Source organism: Cydia amplana, chromosome 11, assembly GCF_948474715.1.
Source record: "Cydia amplana chromosome 11, ilCydAmpl1.1, whole genome shotgun sequence".
NCBI classification, from domain to species: domain Eukaryota; kingdom Metazoa; phylum Arthropoda; class Insecta; order Lepidoptera; family Tortricidae; genus Cydia; species Cydia amplana.
Window position 1 is genome coordinate 405909 of NC_086079.1, and position 16000 is coordinate 421908.

The 16000-nt window shown below is 37.8% G+C and overlaps 1 protein-coding gene across 2 annotated transcripts in view; it reads left to right on the plus strand.

Moving 5' to 3' along the window:
• The window catches only part of LOC134651948 (lysophosphatidylcholine acyltransferase), a 50568-nt gene that overhangs the window by 19509 nt on the left and 15059 nt on the right, over nt 1-16000 (plus strand). The window contains exon 3 of one of the 2 annotated variants that reach the window (XM_063507081.1): nt 11133-11344. The exons of the other annotated variant lie outside the window; for it this stretch is intronic. Coding sequence (XP_063363151.1) covers nt 11133-11344 — 212 coding nt within the window. The remainder of the gene's footprint in view (nt 1-11132; nt 11345-16000) is intronic. 2 annotated transcript variants of the gene reach the window in all.

Consider the following 16000-nt stretch of genomic DNA (forward strand, 5'->3'; position numbering starts at 1 on the left):
GTATATCGTAGTGTTGTTGTTGACCTGATTGTTTGTGTGCTTATGTTTTCGACTCGTGCCTTTTTGAAATCCAGCTTGATCATATTGGTATGAGTATACCGAGTTCTGACCTGTACCTGATGTACGCACTGTACGTTGTTGTTGTTTTTGTTTTGCCTGGCTTTTGTTTTTTTTTTATTATTTATAACATCTAACTAGACCGAATACACGGTTTATTAGACATATTAAGTCGTAGTGCTTTTTTTGTTTTACCTGCCTTTTGTGCTTTTCTTTTAGATACCTGATTTTCTGAGATCCAACTTGACCAAATACTCGTACCGCTCGGCTGTTGTCATTAGAGTCATAATTTTGTTGTTGTTATTGTTGTTTTGCCTGGCCGCTATGTTATTTGTAGGTATATGCCTTTATGCCATGTATTTGTTATGACAACATTGAACCAGTTGTAGTGATCTTAGATCACACGTCATATAGATAAAATCTTTAATTGAATTAAGTCGACTTAAGTCGACAAATTCCGCATAAAAAAAAGCGTAACTCGACTTCTTATCCGGCTTTCATCTGTATATCTCGCTGTGCGAGAGATACAGCGGCTGTAGTGAATAGGTATTTGATTTGAGGCAGATGAGGGATTAATAGTAGGTACAGTCACTCTCCGTGATTGTTACGCCATTTAGGGTTCTAACTAAGTTGGACATTCCATAGCGTTAGTACAGAACAACCGATTTAGCTAGGATTCATCATGCAAAATATTATTACTTGTGAGTCTGTACCTAAGATACGTACCTACCTACTGGATACTGGTTCGGTCCCAAGTATTCAATATTTGAATTAACCGCACAAATGTTGTGACATACCGATGTTGTTGTGTCAACCCACTCCTGCGCCGGTCTGTTTGCGCATGTGTCCAGCTCTCACAAGATCTGAGAGAAAGTGAACCTCCAATCGAAGTGAATAGTGCTATATAATTGCATAAACCATCCAATTCTAGTATAATCCTTTGTGACAGTTTAATTTAAAATCTAGTTAAGACCTAGAAATTTTTTATTCCGGCAGGTTTCGGCAAAGAAATTATGTTTCGGCCGAAGGTTTGGTTTCGGCCAAAAACTGCCGAACCTTTTGAACAAATTTGAATTTAACTGAGTATTTTCGGTAGTGTCCGACCGAAGTTTCGGTTTCGGCAGGTTTTATTGATGATTTGCATGGGATATAGTTTCATTGTTGCCATATTGTTATAATAGTTTAGTAACGCGCTGTAATTTTGTTTAAAAAAGGGTACCTAATGCCACTTTGAATAACTTTTTATTTATAATATTTAAAACCTTCGCGTTTTGAACACATATTAACTCACATTTATAGACATTTCGCGTTAGACCCGTCTATAAATGTGAGTTAACTTTTTATTTATCCTGATACTTGCCTCGTTCTTTGTGTGTTTGTTGACATGTACGAGGGCAAAGTTATAAAAAAAAACTTAGAATTGTTCATAAATGTTGTTGTTCGGCTTAAGTATAAGATTCCTGTCTTAAAATATAATATACAATAAAAAAGTGGTTCTTTTTAAATTTGAATAAACAGCATTGATAAAAAAAGCAACAAAACATAACACGATCAATATAATCGTATTATGCTTTTTAAAACCAATTAAGATAGTGAAGGTACCTACCCATAGGTACTTTATTTTTTCCGGATCAATGTCAATAGGAAAAGTATGACGATTCCACACAAGTGGTTCTCTAGCCCCTTTCCGGCCTTTATCGGCCTCCGTAGCCTAGTCGGTAGTGACCCTGCCTACGAAGCTGGAGGTCCCGGGTTCGAATCCCGGTAAGGGCATTTATTTGTGTGTTCATCACAAATATTTGTTCCTTAGTTATGGATGTTTTCTATGTATTTAAGTACTTATATGTATCTATATTATTATATATATCGTCGTCTAGTACCCACAACACAAGCCTTATGAGCTTACCGTGGGACTAGGTCGATTTGTGTAAGATTGTCCCATAATATTTATTTATTTATTTATTTATTTATTTATTTTCCGCATGACCGTTTGCCACATCATTTAGAAATAATTATAACTTATACTTAATATTATTAGAATAGTTAGTTTAAGTTAGTTTATATTTTGTACTTTTTTGTGGCAATTAAGCATTTTCATTTCATTTCATATCATAACCTTACTTCAAACTACTTCAAGTAGCTACAGTCAGACGCAAATACCACTCCTACAAACAAACTTCTATGTAGTAAATACCCAGGCTAATATATGGCAGAGCCATAGAGCAATAGAACGTGGATATTTCTCTATACCGTCGCCTGTATTTCCTACCTTCATTTTTAGGGTTCCGTACCCAAAGGGTAAAAACGGGACCCTATTACTAAGACTCCGCTGTCCGTCCGTCCGTCCGTCCGTCTGTCACCAGGCTGTATCTCACGAACCGTGATAGCTAGACGGTTGAAATTTTCACAGATGGTGTATTTCTGTTGCCGCTATAACAACAAATACTAAAAACAGAATAAAATAAAAATTTAAGTGGGGCTCCCATACAACAAACGTGATATTTGACCGAAGTTAAGCAACGTCGGGCGGGGTCAGTACTTGGATGGGTGACCGTTTTTTTGCTTGTTTTGCTCTATTTTTTGTTGATGGTGCGGAACCCTCCGTGCGCGAGCCCGACTCGCACTTGGCCGGTTTTTGGTATTTTTATGTTTTTGTAGTTGCTGTCCGTGGCTCGACATTTTCATATCGTAGTTGTAGTTCGCATGGTTTTGTTCCCTTTCAGGATTTCTGTATTGCAGCTGCCGTTTCATTTTAGACATATATTTGGGTTGTGAAAATAACTGTCAGAGAATACACATAGGTCCGGGTACGGAATGAGGAAAAAATAAATGGAAACTTTGTAGGTTCGACTTATTTTAGAACTTCTCAATCACATAAAAATAGTTGTACGAATATTGATGAACTTTGGCACGCAAATTACAAACTTGGATTGAGACATAGGGTTTTTATACTTACTTTCAATCCCGCAGTGCAGCGAAAATTATTCCTTCGAGGATGTAAGGGGTGAAATTTGAACGGAATTGCGTTTAACGACTTTTAATAATCTGTGCTATATAACCCCAGTTATATATCTATACATTACCTGTTATTGTGTGCGTGGTATACTGCATATTGACAGAAGATTGAGGCGAATGATTATACACACACATGAGATCTACATAAATACTAATTGCATAAAAAACGAGTTAAATGAATGAATGTTCAAGCTTGAACCTTTGAACGTTTGGTCAATCGTGCAGTTGTCTGCTGATCTTGTTATCATGAACACTAATTTCAAAATCTCGATGTCATTACCTTACACGACATTATTATGCGCGTGTCCCGTCGCCGACACCTATAACTGAACATATTGCAAGTCAGCAATGATTTTGTAAGTCCACTAACGGAACGTCATTGTGTCCTGTCTTTATTAATGTCGAGACTAAGCTCTCGATCAGGCGATCTAGCATGAGTTGCGTTCTCGCGCGCGAGTCCATACTTGAAGTCGCGCTAGATGTATAGAGTCGCGCGCGAGAACGCAACTCATGCTAGCAGGTCTGGTTGTCGTGTCCGGATTTTCTCGTTTAGTTCCAAGATAATGACAAAATAAACCGAGGGACTGTTAAGGCTTCGTCACACAGGCGCGTTTACCGGGCGACGCGTGAGCGGGGCGTGAGCGTTTTATATGTAAAACGGCGCGCGCCGCTCACGCGCCGCCCGGGAAACGCGCCTGTGTGACGAAGCCTTTAATATGCATTAACGGAGGTTTAATTTGGAATAAAAGTAGGTACTGGAACGTAAGCATTGATGTGAAATTAAAATGTATGATAACATAGGTACTGGAAAAAAAATATCCATATACTCCGCTTATAAACGCATTGAATCAAAATAGTCATTAAGAGGAAATTGTTCTTTAGTTTTTGGATTGGTATGTTGTAGCTTTAACCGTTCTCATTCATTCATAAAAAAATCATACGCTATGCTATTATTTAGGAAATTGTATCTCCGTGAAACCGATTCTGATTTAACAACTTGTTGCAGGTTTGATCTTATTTTGATACGACCTTCACGCTGATTGGTGCATGCGAAATGAAGTGAAAGTCGTGCGTAAGATGCGCGCCAGTCACGAAGACGAACGTCAATACCAAAACCAGTAGGTTGTATCAAAACCAGTTCGAAACCGTAACAATTAAGTTAAATCTGAAATATCTGAATCGAGCTCAGTCTAAAGCAGTAACCAAAGTATGGGAGGCTCAGAAATGCCGTGTCATCAAATCATGATCGACGCTTGACTGTGAATTGTTTGGTAATAAATACCTATCAGGTGTTAAATTTTCGGATTGGATTTCTGTTTCTATTATCTAGTCGCTATAAAAAATAATTAGGTATCATTTACAGTTAATAGAACTTGAAATTGATAGGTTTATTTATACAGTTAATACGACTTTTTTAGGTTTTAGAATGCGAAATAAAGTTGTGATAAGTATAACATAAAAAAAGTAATCTTGTCATGGCAAATTAATTTGAAATCAAATACCTATATATTTTTAATAATCCAGTTGAGTGTATCTAATCCGTAACATAAATATCTGCAACTCTTTTTTTGTAGAAAAATTTTAATTATATATATACCCATAATGTTAGCAGATATAGTACCCTTCTTGGTCTCTACCTAAACCTGGAGCACAACTTATTTTATGTAACGACAATTTGATATTGAAGAAGCGATGCAATGGCTGCAATGCGTTACGCAATCCCTTGAATACTTTTTGCGTCGTGTGGGGAACCCGGCCGCATAACCACCGGAACTTGACATGCATGTAGGTGTCTCTATTACTACATTACTTCAAAAATACATAAGCTCAAGTAACTATTTGCGACGAAACCAGTTGGGTGACGTAATCGTATCGATCAAACCTGCGAATTCGACGTTCGACTCCGCCACAGAGCTTCTAATTTACTATTTACTAACGCTCATCAACACCAACACCATTTTAGCCAAAATTAGTTTGACAGCTTAACATTTGTGCTTTGTCACAACGAAACTAGATAAGTACACTGGTATTTTACTTACTATTGGTAAAATTCATCTGCTCATTTGCCTAACATTAAAAAAGATAAGCTGGAAAAAAATATACTTATTGGCTGTGTTTTATTAAGTAACTTAATAAGTTTCCAATAAAAAATAAAGTGAAGACTTTAACTTGGCCCTGGGCCAGGCGGCTGAGGCGGCAAATGAACAAGTTGCTCGCGCTTCTAAAAGCCGCTACGAATTATTAAAAAGCACTTGCGAGCAAACTTCAATTAGCTTTTAAAAGTGTCGTTAGTGTGACAGTTTGTTGTCAGAACGGGGAATCTTGGGAAATTGAAAAACAAAGTATCTGGTTGAACATTCGGGATGTTTAAATCCATATCGTTCCAGCCGCTTTCGAGAAATCGAGGAACATACCTACATTAGCTACATTATAAGATCTCGATTAGGGTTTGCACGACGGATCCGAAATGTATGCGAATATCCGCGGATCCGGATCCAGATCCGGATAATTTCATACATTTCGGATCCGGATTGCAAATCCTAATCTCGATGGATTGAGAACCTTTTAAGTATAATATTTAAATTTGGCAAATTAACTAGATGCTTGCTCCTCTGAAGCAAACTTCAATTTGCTTCTTAAGTTGTCGTTCGCATTACCTATAGTTTCTTGTCCGTCCAGAGGCTAATTTGCACGTACACTTGACATCAAATTGATACCTAAATTATGTTTCGTTCGTACTTCATAGTACCTATCGTGCATACAAATGAGATCATTTAGATATTATTTTGATGTCAAAACGTAAGTGTGAATTGGCTTCCGTGCCTTGGAAGTCCCTGAAAAACAAACTAGTACTTGTTTTTAGATTTCACCACAATTTACTAAAAAAATTAAGTTGACAGTGACTTGAAATTAATACTTAATAAAATTAGTTAAGAAGCAGTGCAAGCAATTAAGTTAATTGGTTCAATTGTGTTACGATAATTAACCATGTTAATTGTATTGTATTAAATTTATACTACTTAATTCATACACATACGAGTACTAGTATGCTAACACTCTTTTATTCATAAATATAACTTGAATAGAAATGGCTTACTTGTCGTAACACAATGGAATAAACTCATTTATTGCATAATAAGTGTTATAAAATGAATATAAAACTAAAATTAAGTACTTACAACTAATACTAAAGCTAAAAAAATTAAAAATACCTATCAAAATTTTGGAATGGAATGATTTATGTAACTTCAGACTAATCACAGGTCCTTAACTTTGTACATTTTTTTTGCAATTCACCCGTTTATTCTTAGCGATAAACTACATTATAATAATTTTAACACTCATTTTCTAAAGTAAAACTTGCAACATTAATGTTTTGTTTGTCCCGTTATCGAGCTGAGACTGAACTAAAAGGTTCTTCATTGACATGCCTCCACCTTTTACGGAAAGCCAAATATTCCATACATTTAAGAAAGTGCGTGAGTGAAATGATATCTCACAATAAATGCATTTACTTAACTGTATAAGTAATTATTAAATTCACGCGTAACTGGATTTTAAGTGATTACCGCCTTTTATAAAAAGTACTTAAATACCTGAAAGTATACGTCGATAATAAAAAGTCTGGCTTATAAATGAATGGAATAAATATGTAGGTTATTTAATAATAATAATAGGCCTTTACCATCTGTGTCAGATGTTTAAGCAGCATCCCGGTTACGACACTTGTGTTCGTGGCTGTAAAGCCCTATACGAGAGAGGATCCCTCGGCCACACACGCAGCAGGTGTATGCTCCCCCAGGTGGGCGGGGGTTGGAGGCCTGCTCGTGGCGCCTCATGCGTTTTTCTTTTAATAAGGAAAACCAGGCATCGTCGTGCTTAGGATTGACCATCATGAATAGCACGACGCCACATGGGTCGGTCTTCGGCCAGTTTCTGCCATTGGTTGCATGAGATGTTAAAAGCAACCATGTCACGTTTCGCGCAATCTTTAAAGCGCAGTATTGGCCGCCTGACCGGTCTTTTTGCATCCGCAACCTCTCCTGGCAAGATTTGGCGTGGCAAACGAGTCCGTTCCATTCGATACACATGTCCAAGCCACCTCAATCGTCTCTTCTTCAGTGTGGCTGTGATACTGGGGAGCTGTGCCTCGCTTAGACTCATTTGTCACGCGATCCCTCCATGTGATGCCAAGTATGCCCCGCAGACAGCGCATATGAAAGGTGTTCAGCCGGCGTTCTTGTTTTGCGTAAGTCGTCCAGGATTCTGCTCCATACAGAAGTGTGCTCAGGACACATGCTTGGTAAATAAGCATTTTCGTTTTTACCGTGAGATGTTTGTTGTCCCAAGCCCTTGCACGGAGCCTCCCGAACGTAGTGGCTGCTCTGCCGATGCGGGAGTCGATCTCTGCGTCAAGCGAGAGATTGCTCGACACAAGCGAACCAAGGTAGCAAAACTTGCTGACCACCTCGAGAGGTGCGCCGTTAAGCGTGATCGTTGGCTGTTCTGAACATCCTTGCGCTAGTATGGTTGTTTTCTTGGCATTTATGGACATGGAAAATAGGTCACAAGCTCTTGAAAATTTATCCATGATGGCCTGCAGCTGAGACTGACTGTGAGCGACGAAAGCAGCATCGTCAGCAAAGAGAAGGCTGTCTGCATATAAGTCCTCCCTATAACGCTTGGACTTAAGCCTCGTTAGGTTGTACATCTGACCATCGGATCTTGTGTAAAGGTGTATGCTCTGTAGATCGTTTCCAAAAGCAACCTTCAAGAGTACAGAAAAGAATATTCCAAAGAGAGTAGGTGCCAATACACAACCTTGTCGAACACCTCGGCGTACGTCGAAGGGAGCAGATGTTTCGCCATTGTAAAGGATTGTGGCTTCCATACCCTCGTGGAATGATTGTACTATTTAACATTTACATATATGACATAAGATTGTAATGATGATGTTTTTAGGGTTCCGTAGGTACCCAAAGGGTAAAAACGGGACCCTATTACTAAGACTCCGCTGTCCGTACGTCCGTCCGTCCGTCCGTCCGTCTGTCACCAGGCTGTATCTCACGAACCGTGATAGCTAGACAGTTGAAATTTTCACAGATGATGTATTTCTGTTGCCGCTATAACAACAAATACTAATAAAAACAGAATAAAATAAAAATTTAAGTGGGGCTCCCATACAACAAACGTGATTTTTGACCGAAGTTAAGCAACGTCGGGCGGGGTCAGTACTTGGATGGGTGACCGTTTTTTTGCTTGTTTTGCTCTATTTTTTGTTGATGGTGCGGAACCCTCCGTGCGCGAGTCCGACTCGCACTTGGCCGGTTTTTTTACGATGAACTTACGTAATACTTACTCTACATTTGTATGTCATTCACAAGTTAAATATGAGTTAAAGCACCTGTAAGTTAATTGTTGCGAGAAGAAACAAAACCATTAAAAAACACACTTGGTAAATGTAATTATGCGGTGCTGGATACAATCATTAAGTAATTGGAGTAAATTAAGTATAATTATGTCATAAAAACTCACCTCCTGCGGCCTGTTATGAATGTTATAATTTATGACTTACTTTTTGTTGAAGTAGCGACTTTGATGTTATATGAGCATATGACAATCGTAATTGATGTTATAAAATCAGGTTCAACTTGAATTTCTTTTGCGCGATAAAACCGTGCATATTTACTCACATTTATAGACGGGTCTAACGCGAAATTTATTCACATAATATTTAATGTGAGTTAATATGTGTTCAAAACGCGAAAGTTTTAAATATTATAAAACCGTGCATTTCTCACATTTTGTAATACTTACTTATGCTTAACTAGTTCGCGTCTTTCCTGTAGACATCGCACATTTAAGATAATCAAAAGTATTTTTTTACAGCGCTTTTAATCAAGGAAAACATAAGGAAAATTACAGTGACATCGCCCGCGTCAAAGCCGCCGCAGTAATGCCGCAACAGTAATGCATCTGCAGTTGCCACCAAATATCAACTTTTACTGTGTACTTGTGTAGGGACATTTGATTTAACACAAAATAACAGATCTTTAAAAAATACAGGTCTCAATTCCCCATAAACTACCTACTTATGCGTTTTTATTCCAACACATACCTAGGGCGACTGCTATATAGTTACCTATTGGCCACTACGTAGTAATTGACCACTCCTAAGAAATCAGAAAAAAAACAAGCCAATTGAAGCCTAATTGTAAAGAGTGGCCAAATACTATTTATGTAGTGGTCAATATCTATATGGCAGTCATCCTATATCTACTAATGCCATCCATATTTGTTTTAGTCATAGGTAATATATCTTTGCCCGCCGAGCCTATGCCCGCAAAAGCCACGAAGAAAGGGAAAGCGATAGGCCTGCGGATTTCTAGGACAATTCACGTCATTTTATGACCGTTATGAAACTACTAGGCCTCTCGGATTCAGAGCGTACGTTTATGTTATTTTAATTTATTCTTGTTATCAAGCTATTTTTGGCTCTATAAAAACTAAATTCATACACAAGTAGGTCATAAGACCAGTGTTAGCCTACTATGACTACTATTTGTAAATGAATAGCTAAAGATTCATCATCATCATTTCCTAGCCGTTTTCGGCCACAGCGACTGCTTTCTACTGCTGAGAGCGTCGCTGGTGCGCTCTCAGGTGACTGACGTAGCCAATCTTTGCAGCAAATGTACGGCCACACTCGCTGCAGGTCAGCACCCCTCCGACGTAATTATATGTGATGGCCACAGGTGGTCTGGCCTTTAGCTCGTCACGCTTAGTGTCGAGTTCTGTGCGTCGCCTGCTCGCCTGGCTTCAAATTCACGCACATGCGTCTGCACAATATGCCTCTACTGTGGACGATGAGACTTTATGAAATTACATAAAATTTAATCATCCACATCTTTGTGAAATCTTTGTGAAAAGGAAAATTCTCTATATATTACAGCCGCGATTATGACGTTAATTATTCCGTCACTCATTTTATCAAGGATAATGATAGGTATAGCGGTGGCAACAACAACGCCTCAGCAGTAATCCGGCTGCAGTCGACAACCGAACGGCACCTTAACAGCATTTGTAGTTTTAAATATCTTCAATATCTCAATATCTTTAGCAAAAATACTCACAATTCCACATATGAACGTGATATACCAAAACAGGTACAAAATACAAAGACAAAGGCAGGTAATATAGGTATAAAATATCTATGTCGGTACCTATTAAAATTTTATTTCCTTATTTCTAGTTATATTGATTTATATTATTTTCTTTTCAATACAGAGTATTTGCATTAAAATGCCTGATATGACCTCGAAAGCTTCAGCAATCAGCACCGGCCTTTCGGCCTGGATTAAGGTTAAGCCCTGACTGAGGTCGCCCTGCATTTACTGATTAACACGGCGTTCCAAGACTTTCTTTGAATATTTACCTACTGTTTAATTCACGAACTTTATTGACAAACGATTTTTTTCTGTCACCAGTTAATAGTTTAAGCGTTAACTATACACGGGAATTAGTAAAAATAGTAAATAAATATCTATGTAGGTATTGAAAGTACATAAATAAGAAGTATATTATTACCTATAATGTTAAAATACCATTTCTTTTAGTAATACACTGTACATATCTTGTTTGTAAATACCATTAATTTTCGCGGAAGATACATGGTGGATAATTACATATTAGGCAGCTCTTAAGGCCGCATTGACCTTTGTTTGAACCGTATTAAAAGCGACATGTATATAAAATTAGGTACATAGATTATAGATACCTTGAGAAAATGTTAACCCGCAACCCATTGCAATGCTAAACCACCGGTCATCAATTCAAACAACAAATGTTTTAATTTTAATAAGTACTCCTTTTGTTTTGCTGCTAAACTTCGTCAGGTCTAGGGCCAAGATTGATTAAGCATTATAACATTTATAACTATTTTAAGTAAAACAAGCCTCGACTTTTCGAGAACCATTAAACTTTTTTAACATCACTGATTCGAAATTTCCATCAACACCAAACATTTGGAACATCCTCTGACTCCCCAACTTTGTTTCTAGGGCTCTCAAACCCCTGATATGTTTCATCGGCAAGCTCTCCTACCTGGCCGGCGGCATGGCCATCAGCGTGCGAGGCCGACAGGCCTCCCGCAAGGAGGCCCCGATCCTCGTCGTGGCCCCGCACTCGTCGTTCCTCGACAGCTGTATCGTGTACGCCACGAGGATGTCGTCTGTCATCGTGCGGAAGGAGTCGATGGATAATTATGTTGGAAGTAGGTTTGGTTGGTGGTGGTGGTTTGGGGTTGGTTTGATTGTTTATCGTTCTAGTTTGACCGTTGAGGTACCTATTTGTTATTGATTCACTGACATTGACACTTTTTTATTACTTATCGCGTACGTATATGTAATGTAATCAAAGATTTTGAAATAAAAGATTTAACTCCTATGGACAAAAGTTAACAGCTTGTGTGCATATATGAAAGTACCGTAAAGTTTGTATTTACGAATTAAGGTTCAATCAGAAAATTAGACTTTATAGCACTCAACTTTAGATATGTCCTCAATAGATACGTGAACCTAATTGTTATTGTGTGTAATAATCATAATCACATTTGTTTTTTTTTACATTTTTACGGCCTAGCCTAGTTGTACGAAATCAAATCCTACGCATTCACATCCTGTTAATCAAATTAAGTTTATCATATATTTGTTCCTGAGTTATGGATGTTTTCTATGTATTTAAGTATTTATCTATTATTATATATCGTCGTCTAGTACCCACAACACAAGCCTTATTGAGCTTACCGTGGCGTGTTGAAGCTAGGTCGATTTGTGTAATAAGATTGTCATTCATTTATTAATAGATACCTCGACGGCTAAACAACAGTTTAACAAACTGGTTTCTAATCTTGTGGGTGTTGGTCTTCTCGCTATCTTTCACATAGCTTTTTCGTATCTTAAATTCTTTAAGAATACACTGAAGATTTTATGCTAACTAAAACTATATTAACTTTTCGTAACTACTAACTATGTACTGGATTATTGATTGCGCTGTTTTTTATAAGACAAATTCTATAATACTTATAATAATGCAATGAAAAAGAGCAGAAAAGTCACTCAAGCCAGATTTTTTATGCATTATTGTATTTCGTCAGGTGACAAGCAAAAGTCACTAAGTACCACCACAAGTTCATAGCCATAGTGAACCATATTAATACGAAAAGAGGTTGATTTTTGTTTAAATATCTTATAGTAATTAGTGACTTTTGCTTGTCACCTGACGATTTATTTATCACTTTTTCAATTATAGCTTTGTTCTAAATCCTGACTTATTTCTTTGACCTTTTCAACTTACTGGTCTCAATCCCAATTGTTAGCCCTTGAGATTTCTTCTCACTTTCATTATCCATTATTTAATTCCATTGATCTACACATTTGAAAGGGCACTTTCTAATCTTACAGCTGTCGCATTAGTATTGTGTAATATTGTGCATGTCGCACTATTCAGACTCGACTCTGGTGAGTGAATGTATTTACGGATGTCTATTGAAGCCCAGGTTGCATTGGGTTGGGACTGGAATGAATGAACTGCTGAAAGGTTTAAAACTTTTGTTCGACATGGTTGTGTTTGAAAATACGTGTTTAAATGAATAGGAAAGGTAATAACTAAAATATTAGGTGTTGAAGTAATATTTACGCATACGGTCGTCTTTCGTGGGATAGTCGAGAAATACCTATTAAAGAATTATTTCAATAAAGGTGTACATCTAATCTTAATAAGAGTATACATTACACTGTAATAAATAATAATAATAATACTCTCCACGGCCGATACGGCCACGGCGACTGCTATCAACTCCGTTGCTGTATTACACAGTACTGCAATGGTGTTATTCGAATAGTCATAATCAAAGTGTTATAAATTTTTGCAAATACCTACATAAGGTAAACGTACTAGTGCTCGACATGCTAGTGCCCAATAGATGACACCCTGCGGTCACCTCTATTGACAATGCCTTAAGTTTCAAGATGACATGTACTGGGACCGCGTCGAGTACCAGTACGTTTACCTTATTACTAAATAGTTACAAGTTTACTATGCCTTGTAAAGTTTTTATAGAGCCCTAACAACGATTGTATGATTTGGAGCGGTTCGCAATGAAACTCATCATTATTTTAAATTTTTTAGTACTATCATGTAGTTTGAAAGTTAATATTAAAAATGACCCCACATAAATTTACTTAATAAGGTTAGGTGAACGTATTTTTGGCACTCCTCCAAATATCACATTGAATCCAGCTTCAAGGCAACAACGTCCACAGTCCTACAAAACTAGGAGCCAACGACTGGCATGTCAATAAACGGGTGTTTTACCCTGTCTGTTGAAGCGAATGCTCGTTTTATGGGATTGTTGGAAATAAAACTGTTTATGTAATCGCGAAACTAAGGTATTGATCCGTCGCGTGTTGGTTTCATTGCGATGGTAAAGGCTGAAGTTAATTTGATATACCTACCTAACATTGAACACATATAACCTAATTTATTCTAGACTGCATTTACTCAATACACTCACAGTGCTACCCTCCTGTTCTCAACTTAGCTCAGGTGGCTGGTAATGAACTTGCGCGGTGGTTTTCTAGCAGAAGAGAAGGTAGCTGAGCTTTTTTTTGTCTAAAACTAGTTTATACATACCTATAGGTAGTTAAGATAAAGATAGTTTATTATTCAAGTAGGCATATTACAATACAATGCGCTTTAGAATGTCAAATAAAGCTACACCGGCTCCAACCTCTGCCTCGAGAAGATTTAAATATTATAAAATCCCCTTTCAGTTGGAGAAGGGTATCCCAATATGCAACCGGCAACAAACTCGGCGGGACACATCTTTTCAAAACATTACATTTTATAACATGCATTACGAAGTAAATAAGAAGAATATACAATTTAAATTACGATAGAATTCATGCAATAACATCAGTAAGTAGGTACTTTTATTTATAGACATACACAGACAATAAACATACACACATTACACATTTTTACTTTCTTAACATACTTAACAGTATAATCAGCTACACGCAGCCAAGATTTTAACCAGCCTGTAAGTAGCTGTCCTAACTTAACTCCTTATTAACCACCTCAGTTAAACGGTAACATAGTAGTTTGTGAATAGACTGTACACCTTGGCGGGGGTTGACTCTGCGCGACCGGCCCCTATTTCACCACGGTGACAGGTGCGAAAATTGTCGACATCACTGTTACTGACGTCACAGGCCTCCATAGACTACGGTAACCGCTTACCATCGGACGGGCGGTGTGCTTGTTTGCCACCAACATATTAATTTAAAGAAAACTCCATTATATCGCCAATAAATAAGCACTTATTTTGCGAAGCTAATGACAATTGTCACAAGAAACACGACAATTGTCACGAAATTCATTTCGTGTCAAGAATTACCGAAAGTTCTATTAAATCGTGTGACAATTGTCATCATCATCATCATAAACTTCAAAAGAGAAATACCTGTTTTTTTGCCAATATAATAAAGTTTTTTTTAAATAATACAATGATGGTGGCAAACAGGAATACGGCCCGCCCGATGGTAAGCGGTAACCGCAGCCCATGGATGCTTGTGACGTCAGCAACAGTGACATTTGTTGAATTGTCGCACCTGTCACCTGTCGCTGTGGTGAAATAGGGGCCTGCTGATCCTATGACTCTGGCGGTCTAGTATGAGTTGCGTTCTCGCGCGCGACTCCATACATCTTGCGCGACTTCAAGTATGGAGTCGCGCGCGAGAACGCAACTCGTGCTAGACCGCCTGACGAAGATGTATGTATGTATATCACTTTAATGCACATAAACAAGATTACACAAAATAGACATGACAAAGTAAAAGACATAAGTATAATGTACAAACGCGAACTTATCCCTAATAGAGATCTCTTCCAGCTAACCTTTGAGAAAATGAGAAAGAAGAAGAAGATTGCAGCGGTTCGGAGTAAATTTTATACTGACATTCTCATTGACATTGAGTATAGATTGCATGGGGCGAGGAAGCCGTATCGCCACATGTGATTATGTTAAACATACCTACTTGTATTCTAAGTAGATACTCTACTTTAACCACTATTAACATAGTTACACTACTTTTTATTTTGACGACTGGTCTGGCCTAGTGGGTAGTGACCCTGCCTGTTAAGCCGCGGTCCTGGGTTCGAATCCTGGTAAGGGCATTTATTTGTGTGATTAACACAGATATTTGTTCCTGAGTCTTGGGTGTTTTCTATGTACGAGGGGCGTTCAAAATATTCTCGGTATTGATATCTTACAACCTCTTCTAAAATTTCTTTCGTTACTGGCCGCTAAGGTTTATTCATTGACATTAAAAAAAAGTATAATTCGAACCGAGATGTTCTTTTGTTTTTCTGCAATTGCTGAACAAACATGAACATCATGTGGGAATTGACAATGTTAACTAAATTAGAACATCGATGCGTGATAAAATTCTTGACAAAACAGGGTAAAAATCAAAAAACCATAAAAGAGGAAACGGATTGTGTTTACCGTGAGTCTGCTCCTTCTTTATCTACCATTCAAAAGTGGTCAAGCGAGTTTAAACGTGGAAGGGAGAGTGTTGAAGACGACCCTAGACCTGGCCGGCCTGTAGTAGCTACTTCACAAGAAAATATTGATAAAGTGGAAAAACTTATATTGGAAGATGGTCGAGTGAAGGTAAAATCTATAGCACAAGTAACCAATCTCTCTATTGGTACCGTACATGATATTATACATGACCATCTTAATATGTCAAAAGTAAGTGCAAGATGGGTTCCGCGAATGTTGACTCGGCTTCAAAAAGACATGCGTGTAGCTTGTTGTTCCGATTTTATTGACCTGTGCGGTGAAAATCCTGATGAGGTGCTG